Genomic DNA, 20,690 nt, shown 5'->3' with positions numbered 1-20,690 from the left:
TTAGGTGGATGTCTTTATAAAAAGTTAATTGTATCTTCAATTACTATAATAATGATCTAGTGCATCAAAAAAAAATGATCTAGTGCAACTAGTTGTTGTCAAGTTGGCATGTATAGAATTTTCGAAGTAGAGTTAGAGAAGATATGAGGAAGGGCTTGCCATATTGTCATGCAACGGAATTAAATGGAGGATAAGAAATGATTAGATATATATGAACACACAATAAAATTGAAAATCAAATTAGGTTTTATATTACTACTCATTGGATGCGAATTTTGATATGTTAATGCTTAAGGTTTCATTACAACCCACCAAATAGCCATCACAATGTAATTGTAGAACTAAATTAGGTCCACTTAAGGCATTTATAAGGTAATGTCATGGTTAGTCTAATGAATTTAGTCAACTGTGTCATTGATTGCTTATCCTCATGTCAATACAAGTGTAGGAGTGATTTGTATAAAAAATATAAACAGGTGTAGGTGTGATTTCATCTTAAAACGAGCCATTTTTTATTTTTAATTTTAAATAAAGGACGAGTCAATTTTGACTAGTTGTCTTCTAACCCTTTTCTAGTCAAATTAATTTGATATTCCATGCATGATTGGAGTTAACTTTTTTTTTCTTTTTTCAGCATTGAAGTCGGATTAGTTTTTAACAACTCTATTTACTTTTTCTTTATCCTAATATTTTTTTAAGGAAAAAAAAATAAAAGAATAAAGTTAGCTCTCCCCAAAGGCCCAAAAACTAGGGGGGAAAAAAACGAAGATTGAACGTGGTGGTGATCATTTTTGATTTGGTCCTGTTGAGTGTTGTGGTATTGCAAATGGCTCGGGAGAAGGATGGAGAGCAAGAGGAGAAGTACGTTTACAGGATAAGCACCGCCAAAGAATGGGATGATTTCCAGGTTAATGCTCACACTTTTGGTGCCGATCTTGATAAATCTACTGCTTGCTTTCATCTCAGCACTCTTTCTCAGGTTCTTTCTTTTTCAAAACCCCCTTTTTATTTTCCAGGTTTTTGTTAATTATTTCGATAATCTTTGCTTCTTGAACAAATAAATTACTGCCCCATTAAATTATGGGATCAAATTCACAATTTGGGCTTGGAAAAAATCATTTTTTTGTAAGGTTAATCCAGTTTTAATTTTTTTTCTTGTTTAATTGAATTAATTAGCAGTTTAATATAGTAGATGGCTTAATCATTCTCATTATTTATGGCTAAATAGAACTGAATTATGGCCAAAGCTCTAATTTTTTGAAGATTGAATGTTTTGTATGATTGCTTAAGATATACTGTAGCTTTATATTCGCGATAAGATAAAAATGAAGCAATTGGGACATGTGTTATCAGGTACAACCAACCTTGCTAAGATTTTTTACGGACACTGATCAGGAGTTATACCTGCTTCAAGTTGATTCAGACAAGGTGCTTTCAATTCTCTTTCTTACTTTGAGTTGACAGTGTTCATCCAATTCTGCAGTTAGTTGTATTCATTACTCCCAACTCCCAAATTCTGTTCATAATAAGCTATCAAGTTATGTACATATTTCCACTTTCCAGGATTCTTGTACTCTAAGTAGGATAGGCTTTTAGGTGATGCATTTTTAATACTTGGAGAGCACAACCTACAATTGATGATTTAGAATTCTTGTCGAATGTCCAAACTCCGTTAAACTTGATCTTGTTTCCCAGCTTTCTTGGAGATGCTTGTTCCATTAGTCTATTGGCTGAGTACATGGGTTGATCTAATCTTTATGATGGTAAAAGCATAGTCTTCACTGCTTTAATGCTTTCTATATATGGCTATTGATAAGTTGAACAGTGATTACTTATCATACCAGTCGTAGTAGTATATGATACACCGTTACCTCTATGTCTATAAAGAGGCTCTTCTGGGGTGAGGATGGGGGAGGGGTTTATATACACAGCCTTAAATATACATTTATGAGGAAGCTCATTCAGCTGTACATATACAATACATGAAAGTTGTGTTTATGAAACCCTTAATCCAAATGACTGGTGTGCAGCAATGTGGTGTGCTATAGTGAATGCAAATTAAAACTTTTGATTCAATTTGTTGTAGTTCATAGTTAAAATTTGCCCATTATATATTATTATGGAATATGGAATTTAATCTCATTGGTCTTGCTTTCGTTACTTTTCTTTCCTTTGCTCCCTTGTTTAGGAAATGAGGTTTGATCTGGGGTGCATCACTATTCATTCCATCATTGTATAGAAATGAAAGATAAATTTGTCAGTGAGATTTCTTGAATTATTTCAAGTATTCGAAATCTTGGACCTTCTATCTTTTGACAGTGAACAAAATTATCATCAACAGATAGGATATGATGATTGATGAATGTGTTGGTGAACTTAACAGTTCCATGCTTTTGCTGAAATGTAATAATCATATACCAATACGATGATTGGCTGTATACCCTTTTTGTTTTCTGTATCAGTTCCCTTACTGCAGCAATCTTAAGTCTCAACATCTTTTTGCAGCTTGGGGATGGATTGATATATGAGCTTGTGGAGGGAACCCATTGGTTCCCACATTTCTACGGGCCATCACGTAGTTTTGCTCCTCTTCCTCTTGATGCTGTCACAAGGGCAGAAAAGATCACATTCTCAAATGGCAAGTTCACGTGCAGTTTGCTTGATTGAGAGGTTCTGCAGAGAGGGCATCCTACAACTCATTGCTATCAGAACCTTCTGTTTATTAGATTAAAGTTATATGAATATGAATTTCTGCCTCTGAACATCAGATCATCTCTGCTTATCATTCATTTCTGTATGGAGAAACTTTGAACTAGTACTTGGTACTATTTATTTTAACTCTTCCCTGAAACGTTCAAGATCACTCCATTCTGTAAAACTTCTTGCTATTTGTATTTCGGGACAGCTTATACGACACCTTTTTTCAAGTAGAAACTATGAATGTTTTTGTTGACCAAGTATTTTCCTCATTTTTGCTCTTAAGCACCACCTAGAAAATATTTGCAACTTTAGAAGTTCTGTTGACAGTTGTGTTTGTTTCTGGCAGACTTAAATTACAACATGCGGGGATAGCTCAGTTGGGAGAGCGTCAGACTGAAGATCTGAAGGTCGCGTGTTCGATCCACGCTCACCGCACTCTCTTTTTCTTTTTCTAATCCCCACTAATATAACTCCTTGCTAAACTACTATATTTATACTACTATTGGCCTGACTCTGGCTATCACACTCATCAGTCCATATAGTAGAATTGCACTATGATTCCTATTTTAAAATTTGAAACACCCAACCATGCTATATACACATGCTATAAAACAAAAAAAAAAAGAAGGATGTTTGAGGATGAAATTAATCAATTTGACACTCAACCCATTAACTTTTCTTCATGCAAATGAGTGTCTATTACATAATGCAGCCAGTTCAGTAACTAATCCACATTATGCCACAGGACAAGGGACTTGATTGATGAGGAGGTGTCCCATGGCGCACTATATGCTTAGCATTGAACAATATTGAGCTTCCAATCACCCTTTGTGCATCAAAACTAACCTAAAAGCCTTTTGCTCAAAAGATCCGTTTCTCTAAGGAATGAAATTAGCTTTCTGGGTGAGTCATCTACAACTGATTTAATCGAATATATTTTCTTGCACAAAGTATATTATACTCTTTCCGTCCATAGTAATTGTTGTATAGTCTCAATCCATCAACTTTAAGTATTTGGTTTTTATATATTAAACATGATTTTGCTAACATGTACTTTGTGTTTATTGCACCCTTCTCTCCCTCATTCCAAATGAAATTATCATATGAAATCCAAGCATGATATATTACTAATTTATCACAAATGTGTCAAATTTTCCAAGTACTCCAGACTAGTAAATGTGATGACTGATGAGTGACAAAGTATCTGAACACTTAAAACTGGAAACTGTGACAATTATTACTGGATGAGGGGGGAAATCCAAACTTCTTGTCAGAAAATCTGAACTTGGGTCTTGAACAATGTAGAGGATGTTGATTTCAGATCCACTGCACATGGCCTTTAAGTAGGTAACCCCCAGAACTTGCAGATATTAGTGTTCATAGAATATTGATGATGGACTAGAGCCTGTGGAAGAAAGCAGCCGGAGATTAACGATGTTTGGTTGGGAGTAAACATTATTCCATAGACATGATTTTACTCATTTTAGTATTGATCATTACTAAATTTAATTTCTGGAATAAGCTCTCTGCCTATGAAATGCAGGCTAGAGTGTACGTAAGCTGCTAATTCACTGTATAAGACAAAATATCTGCCTAGGAGTAGAAGGGGAAGCTAAATTATGAAAATATTTGATGCCAAAGTTTGGATCTTAGCAGATGATATGATAGTGAAGTTTAATCATGTCAGTAATTGTCCAACCTAAGTTTAGTTTTCTTTTTTCATTATATTCTCAATGATATGGGTTCAAATAGTCCAAGAGCAAAGTCACCAGAAAGATTACTGTATGGTAACTCTCAACTGAAAAATGAAATGTGAGGCCACAAGGAAAGGCATTTACGTAGAGAGGTAATGTTGATACTCAAAATCCATCCTTTAATTTACCTTGTTTTGCTCCTACTTGCAGCAAAAGGTTGTATACATCATACTTGAGTCATCTTTTTCACCTTAAAAATGTATTGTTTAAGGAAAACTTTAATGCAGATTAAGATTAATAAAGTTAATAAGATAACAATAAGTTCAGTTATGGATCAGTTTGAAACAAAAACTAATACATAATGCAATTTCATGTATAAGAAAGATGGGTTAAGATGGAACCTAGTTTGGACTTACCGTCTTTCTTCATGGTTTATTAGTGGTTACACATGGTCTGTTTCTGCTCTAGATTCTCCTTGAATTATGTTTAGGATAAATGGAAATACACTTCATAATCGAGTATTTTTGTATATTCTACTTTTAGCGGCATACGGCGAGGACAATCATAGCAGGTAAGAAGGGAATCAATTATACCAAACCAAAATAATGCAGATCAAGGACAAGCTTGAAAGTTGAAAGTGATAACTCTCTTAAAGGCTAAAGCATTCCACAAGTTTTGTTGGATTCATTGGTGGTAGTCCATTAATAGTCTGATTCCATCATTGAGTTTACTAATCATAAGACCATTAAAATGGTGACAACAGCAAGTTAATAATAAAGTATGCAAAATTTTCTAATGCAGAAAGTGTGTATAATGCATTTATTATGAATGATGGCCTAAATTTTGTGTCCTTCATTATCAGAATGATTGCCTCAGCCTTGTGGGGCGTCCCTTCTTTTGATTGTCTCTTCTGCAATTACTTTGATAAGTCACCTTAAACAAATTAATCTCTATTTTATAAATCTAATCATTGGTTTACTACTTTTTTGATATTCTGGTGTGTGGCTGTCAGAATTATTTGGTTATCTGCTTGTGCTAGGTTCTTGTAGTTTTCTTCACCCTGTATTCAGAAAAACAAAAGAACCTTCGTATTATTAGAAAAAGGATTGAAGATTCTCTGATTATACAATTACTAGGTTGTTTGTAACCTATGAAGCTTTCTGAAAAGATTGTTTGATGTCAATTTTTCTAACCTATCTTAATCATAGGTTGCGGGGATAGCTCAGTTGGGAGAGCGTCAGACTGAAGATCTGAAGGTCGCGTGTTCGATCCACGCTCACCGCATTCTATCTACCTTTTAATTCTAATCCAATCTCTGGTTGTTAGGTTTAATTATTGGTCTACTACTTTTGTATGAGATTCCAATGTCTGGTTGTCAGCATTATTTGGATTTTGCTGGTTTTTGGAGGTTTGCTCATTCTGTATTCAGGAATGTTGAAGGACCTTTGTATTAATTACTACATGTTTGGGTCCAATTTAGTCCAATTGGGCCTGGTCACTGAATGATCCAATTAAAAGCCCAAGGTTAAGGTTCAACTCTCCAAATGTGCTAAAGTCAAAAATCAACATCCTCAAAGCCATGTCAAGGTCAGTCAACGGCCCAATCAGCTTGGCCCAGCCCAACTGACTTCCGGGCCCAATCCGCCTCCTTCATTAGCCAAGGTATAAAAGCCAACAATTTGGTCAATTCTTGGTAAGACAAAAAAGCCTCAAGCAACTAAACTCTTGCACAGCTTTCTCTCTCTAATATACTGACTTAAGCATCGGAGGGGCCTTCCTCGGCGTCCCCCCCGAGGCTAGTTTACGTGTATTTGTTGTGCAGGAAACCCTCGGCTCCTGCGTCGTTCGGACCGAGACCAAGTTCCCTCAAGATAAAAGGATCTTCCGAGATTCGATTGTTTTCATCCGAAACAATTTGGCGCCGTCTGTGGGGAACGCTACTAAATTTCGCGTCAGTCATCAAACACTCCGGCAGTCGCCATGACTAAGAGTGGAAAGAGTTCCAAGAAGGCTAAGAAGGGAGGAGGCCGGATTACGGTGAGGGAACGCCAGCCGGTTTATCCCTCCCCGGAGCAAGCCTCTTCCGAATCGGAGGCCCCCATTTCTCCGGAAAGGGAAGCCTCAAGAGGTCCTAGCCTCCAGGAGGAGAACACCTCGCACCACACTCGGCAGCCGGGGCCATCCCCGAGACCGAGTGGCTCAGGTGCGAGGAACTCCCCGCCGCGCCATAGCGTGCAATCCAGGTCACATCCGCGGGAGACTCCTCCCTCCGGACCCTCCACCGAGGAAGTGGCCAGAGCAGTGGCCATCTGCATGGAGTTCCTTAAAGCTCAAGGGGCTCCAATCCAGATGCCTGATGATCACCAGCCGAGAAACCTGAAAAGGAGGATCGGTCAGGATGATGGTGGACAAGTTCCACCACATAGACAGCTCGGCCAGAGGTAGCGAGGGGACACCCGAAACTCCAGTAAGGAGAGGAGGAGGAACCCTCAACCCTCTGACCACTCTGAAGCTCAGAATTCCATGGGGCCCTCCAAGGACCCGGAATTCGCCCGCCAAAGCGTTCACGAACGCTTGGGTTCGAGGGAGGTGAGTGTGCATAGCCGCCTCACCTTCCCAGAGGATACCGGACCCCACCCAACCTTGTCTCAGCCGGGGACGAAAACCACTTCCACCTCTGAGAGAGGAGGGAGCGAGGTCCCTGAGGCCGGGTACAAGGGGAAGGCGGTCATGGTTCCATCGAACTCGCCCTTCCAGAAGTGGATTCTGGAAGAGCATGTGCCAACGGTCAAAATCCCGGCACATATTACTTACGATGGTACCTCAGATCCTAAGGATCACATTGCCTCTTACGAGGGGCACATGTATCTGAACCCGAGGTCTGAGGCTACCTGGTGTAAATACTTTCCTACGACCCTCAAAGGTGTTGCCCAATCCTGGATCACCAAAGGGCTCAAGGAAGGCTCCATAACCGGTTGGAACGACCTCTCCAACAAGTTCAAGAGCAAATTCTCTACGGCCAACCGCCGAGAGAAGACCACTGCAGAGCTAATGAGTCTGCAGCAGGCGGAGGACGAGAGCCTCCGCGACTATCTGACTCGCTTCAGCAACGAGTCATCCGGAATCACAAGCCTGGATCAAGGCCTGGCCGTGTTCGCGCTACGGAACGGCCTCCAAGCTGGAAAGTTCCTGGACTTCATGGTCATGCATCCCCCGCAGACCCTGGAGGAAGCCTTGGAAGCATCGGATAGGTTCATCCGAGCCGAGGAGTGGAACAGATCCAGGTCTCAGTCTCGTCCGAGAATTGAGAAGCCGAAAGGGCAGCAGCCCGAAGTCTCGGCGCAGAGGAAAGGGAAGGCTAAGGCCTCAGAACCGTCCTCTGCTGCCGAGCCGAAGAAGGAAAGACACTTTCCCTACACGGGAAGGTACGATTCATACACTCCACTCTCCCTTCCCCGTGCTAAGATTTTCAGCACGACGAAGGACGAGGGGAGATTCAAAAAACCTCGTCCGTTGCCTCCCTGGCATCAGACGAGGGGAAAGGACCAGTGGTGCGAGTTCCATGACTCACCCGGACATCGCACCGAGGACTGCGTCCAGCTGAAGGACCAGATTGAGGATCTGGTCCGCAAGGGGTACCTGAGCCAATACCTCGCGGACAGGCGCGAGGAGAAAAAAGCTGAAAAAGATTCTCGGCAGGACCTCAACTTCGCTCGGAAGAAGGATAAGGGACCTCAGGGCAAGGAGTCCCTCGACATCCTAGTTATTTCCGGGGGAATCTCGCGAGGCACAGCCAAACGCCAACTGAGGGGTTTAACCCATCAGATTCATCAGGCTGAGCTTCGGCAGTCCCAGTCACCGGCGCCGAACATCCTGTTCACAGCCGAAGACTGTGAGGGGGTGGTATACCCCCACGATGACCCACTAGTAATCATTCTGGGCATCGCCAACCGCAACGTCTGGCGGACCCTCGTCGACGGCGGTAGCGGGGCGAACATCCTCTTCCGAGGAGCGTTCGACCAGCTGAGGATGGGAGCCGAGCACCTGGCCCCCGCACCCTACCCGGTGTCTGGATTCAACGGCTCTTCCTCGTATCCTGACGGGAAGATTACACTTCCTGTCACCATCGGCGAAGGCCGAGCAGCTAGGAATATCATGGCCGAATTTTTGGTCGTAGATGCTCCATCTGCATACAACGTGATCATGGGGAGACCCCTCATTCACGGCATTCAAGGAGTCGTCTCCACGTATCATCAAATCATGATATACGTTTCAGACGAGGGACGCTCCGAGAAAATAAAGGGCAGTCAAAAAGAAGCCCGCCGATGCAATCACCTCAAGCCATCCACGTCTCGCCGAGGCGATCGTGGCGATGGGGAGGAAAAGCACCGGGACCGAAACGCCAAAAAGCCGAGAGGCTCAGACGTTTCGGCTAATGAAGCCCCAGACAACGAGAAATCTGATGGGGGCCAAAAGGCTGACTCCGCCTCAGAGCCGAACGACTCTGATGGCCAGCCGCGGTCAGGAAAGTCTGCTAATATTGATAGCAGGCCGGAATTCGAGGAATCCAACTCTAAGAGCATGGAGACGGATGACCTGACCGAGTCAATAGAACTGACCGTAGGAGATCCGAACAGATGTGTTAGCATCGGGTCGTCACTGGAGCCAAACACCCGTGCGGCACTCGTCCAACTCCTACGGGCCAGTGGAGACGTGTTCGCCTTCTCAGCCGCAGAAATGCCCGGGATTGATCCGGACTTCGTCTCCCATAGGCTTAATGTCGACCCCTCCAGTCGACCCATTAAGCAGAAAAAGCGGAACTACTCCGCCGAAAAGAACCAGAACATCGCAGCTGAGGTCGATAAGCTCCTAGATGCTGGGTTCATTGAACCCTGTCAGTATCCGGAGTGGCTGGCCAATGTTGTAATGGTTCAGAAGGCAAATGGTAACTGGAGGATGTGCGTTGACTTCACGGACCTGAATAGGGCATGTCCCAAGGACTCCTATCCGCTGCCGAGGATCGACCAACTGGTCGACTCGACAAGCGGGCATGCTCTGCTCAGTTTCATGGACGCATTCTCGGGATACCATCAGATCTTCATGCACCCCGAGGACCGAGCTAAAACAGCGTTCATAACAAGTTCCGGGTTGTACAATTACAGAATGATGCCCTTCGGATTGAAAAATGCGGGGGCAACATATCAGAGGTTGGTTGATCAGGTTTTCGCCGAGCAAAAAGGCCGAAACATGGAGGTTTATGTTGACGACTCAATCGTCAAAAGCATAAAAGAAAAAGATCATGTCACGGACCTAGCCGAAACCTTCGCCACCCTCAGAAGATACAAAATGAAGCTGAATCCGAAGAAATGTGTCTTCGGCGTGAAGTCAGGCAAGTTCCTCGGCTTCATGGTCAGCAAGAGGGGGATTGATGCAAACCCCGCCAAAGTACAAGCTGCTTTAGACCTCCCCGAGCCGAAGACAAAAAGGGATATTCAGCGTCTAGCCGGGAGAATGGCTGCCTTGTCCAGGTTCATCTCACGAGCCTCAGACAAAGGGCTCCCTTTCTTCAAGGCGCTGAAGCTCCAAAATTCAAAAGGCATTGAATGGGGAGACGAACAAAAGTCAGCCTTTCAGCAGCTCCGTGAACACCTGGCTCAACTCCCAACACTGGCAAGGCCAGTCGTAGGAGACATCCTATACTTATACGTGGCGGTCAGTCCAGCCACGGTAAGCGCGGTGCTGCTAAGGGAAGAAGAAAAAGTTCAACAGCCGATCTATTTCGTCAGCCACACCCTGACGGATGCCGAGACGCGCTACCCATTGTTAGAAAAAGTGGCTTATGCAGTGGTGGTGGCTGCTCGGAAGTTGCGACCCTATTTTGATTCTCATCAAATAGCGGTTCTAACTGATCAGCCGTTAGAGAAAGTCCTCGGCAAGGTTGAAAAATCCGGTAGACTAGCAAAGTGGGCTTTCGAGCTCACCGAGTTCAGTATCGGTTATCAGCCGAGAACAGCCATCAAGGCGCAAGCCTTGGCAGACTTCTTGGCCGAGTGCTCCTATCAGGAGACTCTGGATGCAAGGAGGAAAATCTGGACCGTCTTCACGGATGGGTCCTCCACCGTGAACGGTTCGGGGGCAGGGGTCGTCATCACCTCTCCCGAAGGCAAAACCTTCGAGTATGCACTAAAATTTTCATTCAAAGCCTCTAACAACGAGGCCGAATATGAAGCAGCCATTGCTGGCTTAGACCTGTGCATATCGTTGGAAGCCGAGCATGTCTACCTCAAGACAGATTCTCAGCTGGTCGCCAATCAGATCCGGGGGGAGTATGAGGCTAAAGAGCCTTCAATGGCAGCTTACCTCACAAGGATCAAATCGACAATTGCGAAGCTGAGATCTTTCGAAGTAGAGCTGATCCCAAGGGGTCAAAATGCTCAAGCGGACGCACTCTCCAAACTTGCAAGCTCAACTCTGACTGAGTTAAGCCGTTCTGTCTATGTGGAGGTGCGCCGAGAAAAGAGTGTAGCCGAAGCAATATCAATCTGCTGCGCTGCACTCGAGCCGAGCTGGATGGATGACATCCTGGCTTATAAACTCAGGGACGAGCTCCCCGAGGATAGGAATTCGGCCTCCAAGATAAAGCGGATCAGTTCACGATTCCTCGTCTTCGGCGGCCAACTCCTCAGAAAATCCTTCTCCGCTCCATTATTGAAATGCGTGGGTCCAACGGATGCCGACTATATTCTCCGAGAGATTCACCTCGGCATCTGCGGAAACCACATAGGAGGGAGAACCTTAGCCCACAAAGCTCTCAGGGCAGGGTATTTTTGGCCTACAATGATCTCGGATGCAAAGAACATGGTCAGAAAATGCGAGAAATGCCAAAAATTTGCACCGGTAATCCATCGGCCATGCCTAGATCTCCAGCCAATTCTTAATCCTCTTCCATTTGCACAATGGGGGTTGGATATTCTGGGACCCTTTCCCGAGGCCCCATACAAAAGAAAGTGGCTGATAGTCGGAATCGACTATTTCAGCAAATGGATTGAAGCGGAAGCTGCTTCAAGCATATCTGAGCAAACTGTCAGACAGTTCATCTGGCAGAACATAATAACTCGGTTCGGCATCCCAAAAGTTTTTGTGCTCGACCACGGCAGACAGTTTGACAACCTGCCCTTGCGCCGATACACTGATCAATTCGGGATAAAATTGGCTTACTCCGCGGTTTGCCACCCTCAGAGTAATGGCCAAGCCGAAGCCGCAAATAAACAGATCCTTAACGCTCTCAGAAAAAGAGTAGAGGATCAAAAGTCCAAGTGGGTAGAGGAACTTCCGGGAACCCTCTGGTCACTCCGGACAACCGAGAAGGAGGCAACGGGGCATTCACCATTTCAGCTGGTGTATGGATCCGAAGCAGTGCTTCCAGTGGAAGTGGGCTCAGAAAGCCTACGAGTGAATCTCTTCTCAGCCGAGGAAAATGAGCAGCTCATGAAAGAGTCCCTCGACTTCCTTGACGAGATTAGAGATCTAGCCCGAGAAAGGATGGCTGCACACAAGCTCAGAATGAGCAAGTCCTACAACCGAAGAGTCTATCAACGACCTCTCAGAGTTGGGGATTTAGTTTTGAGGAATGCTGCAGCTGTTCAAAAAAGTCGCATTCATGGCAAACTCTCAGCATCTTGGGAGGGACCTTATGAAATTTATCAAGAGCTTCAGCCCGGTACCTTCAGACTCAAACAAATGGATGGCACCGAGCTGAAAAACCATTGGAATGCCGATGTGCTCAAAAAATACTATGTGTAAATCCTTCGGATAGTACAATCTATGTAAGTACACTGATTTTGTTTATAAAAAGGCCATCGAGCCAGTATTCATTCAGATTGCGTGTATTCTTTAAGTCTTTATGCTTTCTACGGTTTTTCAAAAATTCAAGGTTTCATTCGGCGCTGTCCGGGGTATTGCATAATGATGCCTTGTACCTCGGCAAGCCGTAAAACCTGCCAAAAAAAGATACAAGCCCGAAGTATTGCATAGTGATGCCTTGTACTTCGGAGAATCTGTTCCTTTGGGCAAAAAGGCCATAGACTTATCCGAAACATAGCCTAAAAAATAGGAACTGATAAAGCCCCGAAGTATTGCATAGTGATGCCTTGTACTTCGGATGAATCAGTTCCGGGTGGTAGTTGCAACTCTGAAGTATTGCATGATGATGCCTCGTACTTCAGATAAACTGCTGCCCCGGCATGGTGTTTCGGATAGTTGTTCCCTTGGATGAATTGAAGAAAGTGTCACAAGAGTACCATCTCTAGAGTGAAAACTCTCAGGTGGGAAATCAGTACTTTAAAAACAGATGTAGAAAATAAAGCAAAGTGTTCAAAGATCCTCGGCTTAGCCGAGAAAAATTATCAGCCATTCCAGAATTCAGAAGACCTCATCTTCAGATTTCTGGGGGGGCAGAGGGAAATAGAGAAATGGCACAACTGATCTAATACCCTTCAGCTCAGCCGAAGTTTGATACTTATGTCAGTTTTTTCACAAGTTGAAAACATCCGAGTACAAGCGGCAAAAAGAAGTCTCAGCAGAAATGATTCTCGCTAGCCGAAGTTCTGCACTTAGCAAATATTTGAAAGATCATTCAAAGAAAGCAGTAAAGTGCGAAGACTGGTAAAGCGAAGAGAAAAAAAATACACAAGAAAGCTGAGAAAGTGAACTTCTTTGAAATAAAAATGTTGAGTTACAAAAATAGTCGGCAGCCGCCCACAAGCGGAAAGTAACAGCTGCCGAAATACGTACAGGCAAAATAAAAATATAATAAGCTGTTGTACGATAAGGCAAGCTGAAGCAAAAAAAAAACAAAAGGCAAAAATTCAGAAAGCGGCAAGTCTAAAGTTGAGCGCACGATGAACCGCAAGATTCTGAAGACGACTGCCCGAGTTCCTATGCTTCAGCCTGAGGATCAGACTGATCAGCTTCATTGGGCCCAATGGTGGTCTCAGCTCCAGCAGCAGAAGAAGCAGGCTTTGCACTTTGCCGAGCCTCCCTTTCCCTCTGCTCAGCCTCCAACTCCATCCTCTCAGCTTCTTCCTCGGCTTCCTCAGCCTTAAGGATTTCAGCTTCGATTGGAGTGGCATACTTCATGTGAGGGTCTTCGGGATCTTGGACCCATTCAGCACATTTGGACCAGTCCAGCTTCGGCTCAGCATGAAGGCAGACCCTTCGGCACACTCTGAACCCGTTTCTAAAACCCATTTCATACTCTTCTTGGGTATAGATACGGACTTTGAGTAGAGCCTCAGCATCGGCCAACTTCTTCTTCGTCTCCTCCAAGTCTTCCTCGGATCTCTTCAGCTCATCGACGAGCTTGGAGGAGGAGCCTTTCAGCTCGGTAAACTCTTGCTGAACCTGGGAAGCCTCGGCCTGAACTTGGACCATTTCTTCCTTCTTGGCAGTGAGCTGATCCTCAGCCTCTTGTAGCTTAGCTCTTTGAGCTTCAGCAGCAGCAGCAGCCCTTGAGAGTTGGACATCCCTAGCTTGGAGCATCTCTTCAGCAGCCATTCTGCTGGCTTCAAGAGATTCTAGCTGATGCTGCACTTCAGCCTGTGCAGCAGCTCCTTCTTGGATTCGGCTCTCGATAGCAGCCTTGAACTTGGAGATGTCCACCCCCAGGTGCTCTTGGAGGAATTTTTCCCCTTCCATCAGTGGGGGAAAAACTTCCTTCTCCATAGCGTCGCAGAAGGTCTGGAGGGCTTCAGCAGCCTTTTTCTCGTACTCCTCAGCCTTCTGCTGCTTCTCTTCAGCTGCTGCCTGCTTCAGCTTAGCAAGCTTTAGCTCTTCCTCGGCTACCCTTTGATCGTGCTCGGCAGCGTCCACCCTATCTTGTAGGGAATCTATCAGCTCTACAGTGAGAGTCTGATTGTGCACGAACTGAAAACAGGGGCACAAGTTAAAAAAGTAAAAAATAATAGCTGAAAGGTTGAGTTCAGAAAGAAATCAAGGCAAGGAGAATTACCTGCATCATCAGCAGTTGGTTGGACCTGGCAGGGTCAGGAACTGATCTGCTGGATTCGCCCATCCCAGCAGTGGCCTTCAGCGACCAAATCCTTGCCCTATCTACTTCGGACAGGCCAGCAAAATCGCCGAAGTAGGCTGCAGCACCTTCTCGGTTCTGACCCCATATGAGGTCCCAGATGTGGTCTGGGACTGGAATTCGGGGGGCCGAGAAACCCATTTCTCCAGACTGCAGCGTCTGGAAGGAAGGGAAGGATGACGATGGAGCCTCTTTAGCTTTGGGTGGCTCAACGTCCTCCTCCTTCTCAGAAGAGTCAATTATTGTGACCTCTTCTTCTTCAGGTGTGAGGACGAAGGCCCCAACCTCTCTGGCAATGTCCGCCGTGAAACCCTCAGCACTGGGCATCACGGCGTCTCCATCCTTGTCCTCGGCGGCACTCTCTCGAGCTTCATCCAGAACCTCTCCCTTAGGTTTGGGAGTTCTCTGATCCACCTCCATCTCGGGGGGTGGCGGAGAGGCCCTTGGGGGTGATTGAGGCGGTGGCCGGGGAACCCTCGGCGATCCATTGCCTTCCTCGGGTTCCCTTATTTCAACGCCGATGGTCATCGGCCTCCGCTGAAAGTCATGCGGGCCGATGATGGCCATTCTTCGGCGCCTCTTCTGAAGCGGCTGCTCGTCCATACCCGAGTCTGAAGACTCTTCTTGTACTTGGTCTTCGGGACGAACAGGGGCTTTCCCTTCCCTGTGTCTGCTGCTCTCTTCAGACTGTAAAGGGCAGGCAGGGGGAAGAATGTGAGTAAAAAAAAAAAAGAAGAAAGACAAAGTTAAGTCTAAAGGCTCACCGAGGTCTTCAGCAAAGCCTCGTCTTCTTCAGCTGCCCTAGCCGCAGCTTCTTCAGCAACTCTGGAGGACCCTTCTCCACCTTCACAAGCTTCAATAACCCGTGCAACCTCTTCGGCTGTACGGGCAGCTTCAGCTTCTTCTTCCAGCAGCTGAAACAAGGGATCTCTCTTCTTCCACCAAGGCTTCTGCCTCTGATACAGAGCAACAGCCTCAATTTGGAAGTGGGAAGAGTCTAGGTGAACCTCTCGGCGCCTTGGTTCAGTGATAGGGGGAGCCCGATCAGTTACGACTCGTTCTCGGTTGACGCCAAGGCGAGCGTAATCAATGCCGACGTTGGTCTCGTCCCGTTCTGAAAAAGAAAAGGGGAGAAGTCAATTCAGTTAGTTCGGCACATCACAAGAAAGCAAAATGAAAGAAGAAAAGAGATAATTAAAAGGCCTCGGCCCCAGCCGAAGAAGATTACCATCCCTAAACTTTCGGCTGAGGCCGACAGCTGCCAGCATATTCTCTTGGAAAACATAGTGCGTATCGGGGAGCCAAGTCTCCGGGATATGCTGCATTCGGCCGCTGCCTCCCCGGTTCGGCAGCTTGCCGAAGATGTTCTGCTGATTAAGGTTCGGGTCTGGCCCGCTATCTTCGGGAGGACCTAAACTTCCCATATCAGGATCCGGCTCGGCAAGATACCGGGGAGCGCTGAAAACGTAAGGGTGGCTCGGCTCCGTGGGTGCCCTAACCCAAATCCATTGACCTCTCCAGTCCTTGTCTGAAGAGTCGTTCGGCCACATGGTTAGGAACGGGGGCCGAGACTCAATCCGATACCACCCAGAGCCATGGCATCCGTGCCCACTTTGAATGTTTGGCACTAGCCGATGGAGCCTTTTGAAGCAATGCAGGTTCGGCACGTACCTGAAGAATTTGCAGACCCATAAGTACGTCATTACCCTTCGGATGCTGGTGGGGGTCAGCTGGCACAGGGAAATGTTGTAATGGATCAGCAAGTCTCGGACGAATACGTCCAAAGGGAACCTCAGCCCGTACTGGAGTTGTCTTGTGTACACCCCCACATACCCCGGGGGTGGACGGTGGATTCTATCGGAGGCCGTGGGCATTCGGCACCAATACCCATCGGCTTCAAGGATGCCGTAATGCAACTCAATTTGCTCGGCAAACCGGTACTGATCAGCATTCTCCACCCACCATGGGTAGGGGCGGTTCTTTATCATGGCCGAAGCTACTTCGGCATCCTCCCACTCTGAAAACCCTGGGAGGATATCCCAAAGGACAGCGGGAACTTCATCATCCCGTCCTGAAGCGCTCACCCCCTCAGCCCTCTGAGGAGGAGCCGAAGAAATGGGAGTCGCCCTAACCCCTTCAGCAGGGTCAGACTCTGTCCTTCGTCCATTCCAGGTCCCAATCCTGTCCCTGGGATCGGGGATTAGCCTTGCTCTTCTTGGAGCACGGGCTCCACCTCTAACTCCCCTCACCATTGACGAATTTCGAAGGAAAAAGTCGAAAAAGGGGAAAGAGTGCAAAGTCGAAGAAAAATGAAATAAAATCAAAGGAATTTACCTTGATCTGAAGCAAAAGTCGCCGATTTACGAATTGGTAGTGACAAGTCTCAGCTTCTAAGCTTAATGCTCGGGGAATTTGCGAAGTTTTGATGCGGGCTCTTGAGCGTTCTTGAGAATTCTGGGTTTGTGTTGATGAATGAGTGGGGAGAGAAGACGCGCCTCTATTTATATCTCCAGAAATGGGAATTCAAGGAGTCTGCGTTTCAATTTCTCTCAAGCACCCCACTAAGTAACCGTTAAACACACGACCTTGCAGTTAAATCGCCCACTACCCGTCCAACTTCCGCAATTATCCACATTAACTGTTGTTATCTCATTAATCATGGGTTAATTACGGTTTAAATTCACATTTTTGGATTAACAAATCATTCACTTCCCTCCTTTTCTGATTAAATCAAACCCGACCCGTCATCCTTCCAAATCGGGTCTGGGGGCAAGTTGTTTGGGTCCAATTTAGTCCAATTGGGCCTGGTCACTGAATGATCCAATTAAAAGCCCAAGGTTAAGGTTCAACTCTCCAAATGTGCTAAAGTCAAAAATCAACATCCTCAAAGCCATGTCAAGGTCAGTCAACGGCCCAATCAGCTTGGCCCAGCCCAACTGACTTCCGGGCCCAATCCGCCTCCTTCATTAGCCAAGGTATAAAAGCCAACAATTTGGTCAATTCTTGGTAAGACAAAAAAGCCTCAAGCAACTAAACTCTTGCACAGCTTTCTCTCTCTAATATACTGACTTAAGCATCGGAGGGGCCTTCCTCGGCGTCCCCCCCGAGGCTAGTTTACGTGTATTTGTTGTGCAGGAAACCCTCGGCTCCTGCGTCGTTCGGACCGAGACCAAGTTCCCTCAAGATAAAAGGATCTTCCGAGATTCGATTGTTTTCATCCGAAACACTACATATTTATTTTTGTGATAAAGGCTTTTCCATATCAATAAAATAAATACAGCAAGGGTTGATCCTTTGATTATCCATTACGTAACTTTGCAAGCTAGGTAGTTTTCAAAAGAATGTATACTGTAAAGTATCTAACATACTGAAATCTCAAATAGCGGGGATAGCTCAGTTGGGAGAGCGTCAGACTGAAGATCTGAAGGTCGCGTGTTCGATCCACGCTCACCGCACTCTAATTACTCTTTTTTGCTCCTCACTGAGACAATGACTACATATTGCTCTTTCTGACTAATCTATCCTTCAATTCTTTCCCTACCCCAAGTGCAATCTGCAAATCTGAGATCTGCTTATAACTTTGTTTATACATTCGGACATTAAAAAAACATAAAAGTCAAGGTTTGATGTAGAGGAGTTATCTTAAACATCTCATTTTCAAGTTTACTGCATCCATGTGGCTGTTTACATCTAATGCATTATTTTATAATTCATACTAGACTTTCAAAGTTGTGCGTATGTAAGGAACCGATTTTAATACTTGTTTAATTTTTATCTGACTTATTTTGAGGACCATGGAGAAGATAATCTCTCTTTAATTGAGCCAAAATTTAAATACAATTACTAATGGTTGTATTTTCAATTACTTATGTTTCTCTATTGCTTTTCGAGATAAAAAATTATGTCCTCTTGCCAAATTGCTGCATTTTGGCAAATAAAAATAACATTTGACTAAGAAAAGAAATAAAAAGACAGGATTATAGATGATAAGCCTGAGAATAAGTGACTTGATGGAATAATGATGGAGATTAGGATGAGTGCAATGTGGTGTTGGATGAGCATACTGCTGCTGTTACTAACACTCTCAAATGGTGTAGAAGTTAATGGACGTCAGAAGAGGCCCCTTCTTGTTAATTTGGGGGACTCGAATTCAGATACTGGAGGGGTGCTAGCTGGTACTGGACTTCCCATTGGCCTGCCGAATGGTATTACATTCTTCCACCGGGGCACTGGCCGATTAGGCGATGGTCGTCTTATCATTGACTTCTTCTGTAAGTAAACTTTATACTTCCTTTGGGAGTGTATTTTTCTATGTTTGAAAAATCTAATTCATTGTCTGGCAGGTGAGCACTTGAAGTTGAACTACCTGAGTCCATACTTGGATTCACTGTCACCAAATTTTACCAGCGGCGTTAACTTTGCTGTCTCGGGTGCAACCCTGCTGCCAAAGTTTGTTCCTTTTGCTTTGAGTGTCCAAGTTCGTCAGTTCATTCACTTCAAAAATCGGTCACTTGAGCTCCTTTCACTTGGTAAATTAGTAGTATCTAATTACATAACAAGTCCATAATTCTTGAATGAAGCCTATTACATGGTCTAGAAACTGATGACTTACATTATATGCAGGATCGAGGGACTTGATCAACGAAGAAGGGTTCCGTAGTGCACTTTATATGATTGACATTGGACAAAATGATCTTCTATTGGCCCTTTATGCATCAAATATAACATATGGTCCTGTTGCTCAAAAAATCCCGTCCTTTCTTGAAGAAATTAGATTGGCTGTGCAGGTAAGCTCTCAACTTGTGCATTTAGATTTTGGACTACATTCAGGTTCATTGATAAGTGATTGCTAAAATAATTGCAGACAGTCTACCAATATGGTGGGAGAAAATTTTGGATCCACAACACAGGGCCCTTAGGCTGTCAACCCAAAGAACTTGCCCTGCATCCCCACAAAAGCAGTGACCTTGATCGAGTGGGATGTCTTCGTGTACACAACCGAGTAGCAAAATCCTTCAATAAGGGGCTCCGCATACTGTCTGAAAATCTTAGATCAGTGTTCAAGGATGCTGTCATTGTTTATGTTGATGTATATTCTGTCAAATACAGTCTCTCTGCCAACCCTGAAAAATATGGTAATAACTTTCTGAGCTCTCTTAAAGCTTATTATTATTATTATGCTAATAAAATAAAGAAACCCTCTTTATATATTCTGTAGTTAGGGGCAAGGTTGCGCCCCAGTGAGATTAATTTTAAGTTATTGCTGTTGTTTAATCATTCTTGTTTATTTCTCAATTAAAAGTTACAAATGTGGTGTATTGTTCTAGGATTCAAAAACCCATTTGCGGCTTGCTGTGGTCGTGGGGCTCCATACTTCTACGACAGAAACGCAACATGTGGGCAGCCAGGTTATAGCATCTGTAGCAATGTATCACAGTCTATAGTTTGGGATGGAGTTCATTATACTGAAGCTGCTAATCGTGTAGTAGCTACAAGAATACAGTCAGGACAATATTCTACCCCAAAATTTAAGCTTGAGAAATTCTGGAACTGACTCTTGATTTGCGCTAATATAGGCAGGCTATTACTAGTGAGTACATTGAATGTTTGCTTAATCATTACTTGAAGTGGGATTGTTGAGCAGGAAGATAAAGAAAAAGCTTTGTACGTACTTCCTTTGTTATAATTGAAAGCTTGGCTTCATTCTGTCTTTGAGCCAATCAAGGTTGAAAGACTAGAATTTGCATTTTAATATGCTTGCTTCCTGGCTGTGAAGTACTTCACAGGAACAACTTTCGTTGTAGATCAGATAACTTGTCAAAAATCCTGCAGGGGAAATAAGAATCAGAAATCAGGATCAGACTAGGGAAATTATAATCTGTTAAAATTGATGTATTAGTGGAACCCAATTAAACGCGACACGTGATCTTTCATTTACGCTTTAAACTGTCAATGATCAAGGTTAAATCGGCACTTTATCAACCATGTAAAAACGTTAGATGGAAGAGTTATGGACGAAACAGATTAGGATTATAATCGGATGTGTGGACCGTGGGAGAGGAGGAAGGTCTACCATTAACTTTTCTTTTTGTTGTTGTTGATGGATTTATGAAGCCCTTAATCTAAAGCAAAGCCACCAGACAAAATCATTGCATGGCAACTATTAATGGAGGAATTTTAAGCAGTAAAAATCAAGTTTTTGAAGGAGA

At 44.5% G+C, this 20,690-nt stretch overlaps 2 protein-coding genes and 3 non-coding genes across 7 annotated transcripts; all 5 read left to right on the top strand.

Moving 5' to 3' along the window:
* The first annotated feature begins 477 nt into the window (after positions 1 to 477).
* Positions 478 to 3,324, top strand: LOC110734233. Of its 3 annotated transcripts, none has more exons than XM_021914293.1 (3): positions 478 to 907; positions 1,354 to 1,428; positions 2,506 to 3,324. In XM_021914293.1, exons 1-3 carry the CDS (start codon positions 827 to 829, stop codon positions 2,665 to 2,667), a joined length of 318 nt encoding a protein of 105 aa, XP_021769985.1. In that variant the 5' UTR covers positions 478 to 826; the 3' UTR covers positions 2,668 to 3,324. The 3 variants fall into 3 exon arrangements, with proteins under 3 accessions (XP_021769985.1, XP_021769986.1, XP_021769984.1); XM_021914292.1 differs by having other exon boundaries at positions 702 to 979; positions 2,506 to 2,934; XM_021914294.1 differs by lacking the exon at positions 1,354 to 1,428 and having other exon boundaries at positions 480 to 979.
* Positions 3,063 to 3,135, top strand: TRNAF-GAA. Its single transcript has one exon. It is a non-coding gene; the product is annotated as a tRNA-Phe (tRNA).
* Positions 3,325 to 5,605: 2,281 nt separating the features above from the next.
* On the top strand, positions 5,606 to 5,678 carry TRNAF-GAA. The gene has a single exon. It is a non-coding gene; the product is annotated as a tRNA-Phe (tRNA).
* A 12,079-nt stretch (positions 5,679 to 17,757) lies between these two features.
* Positions 17,758 to 20,233, top strand: LOC110734232 (GDSL esterase/lipase At3g62280-like). The gene is made up of 5 exons (XM_021914291.1): positions 17,758 to 18,752; positions 18,825 to 19,010; positions 19,105 to 19,268; positions 19,346 to 19,616; positions 19,809 to 20,233. Exons 1-5 carry the CDS (start codon positions 18,500 to 18,502, stop codon positions 20,033 to 20,035), a joined length of 1,101 nt encoding a protein of 366 aa, XP_021769983.1. The 5' UTR covers positions 17,758 to 18,499; the 3' UTR covers positions 20,036 to 20,233.
* Positions 17,864 to 17,936, top strand: TRNAF-GAA. The gene has a single exon. It is a non-coding gene; the product is annotated as a tRNA-Phe (tRNA).
* Positions 20,234 to 20,690: the final 457 nt, after the last annotated feature.

The sequence above is a fragment of the Chenopodium quinoa genome, unplaced genomic scaffold (genome assembly GCF_001683475.1).
Source record: "Chenopodium quinoa cultivar QQ74 unplaced genomic scaffold, ASM168347v1, whole genome shotgun sequence".
Lineage (NCBI taxonomy): Eukaryota > Viridiplantae > Streptophyta > Magnoliopsida > Caryophyllales > Amaranthaceae > Chenopodium > Chenopodium quinoa.
This window is presented reverse-complemented; position numbering and strand designations above follow the sequence as displayed.

What these genes read in the sequence shown, in the direction of transcription:
- LOC110734233 (XM_021914292.1), top strand. Translation starts at nt 827, where the DNA reads ATGGCTCGGGAGAAGGATGGAGAGCAAGAGGAGAAGTACGTTTACAGG. An exon ending in ATCTCAGCACTCTTTCTCAG is followed by an intron (nt 980 to 1,353) that starts GTTCTTTCTTTT and finishes ATGTGTTATCAG; the next exon opens with GTACAACCAACCTTGCTAAG. An exon ending in TTCAAGTTGATTCAGACAAG is followed by an intron (nt 1,429 to 2,505) that starts GTGCTTTCAATT and finishes ATCTTTTTGCAG; the next exon opens with CTTGGGGATGGATTGATATA.
- LOC110734232 (XM_021914291.1), top strand. Translation starts at nt 18,500, where the DNA reads ATGATGGAGATTAGGATGAGTGCAATGTGGTGTTGGATGAGCATACTG. An exon ending in ACTTGAGCTCCTTTCACTTG is followed by an intron (nt 19,011 to 19,104) that starts GTAAATTAGTAG and finishes CATTATATGCAG; the next exon opens with GATCGAGGGACTTGATCAAC. An exon ending in TGCCAACCCTGAAAAATATG is followed by an intron (nt 19,617 to 19,808) that starts GTAATAACTTTC and finishes GTATTGTTCTAG; the next exon opens with GATTCAAAAACCCATTTGCG.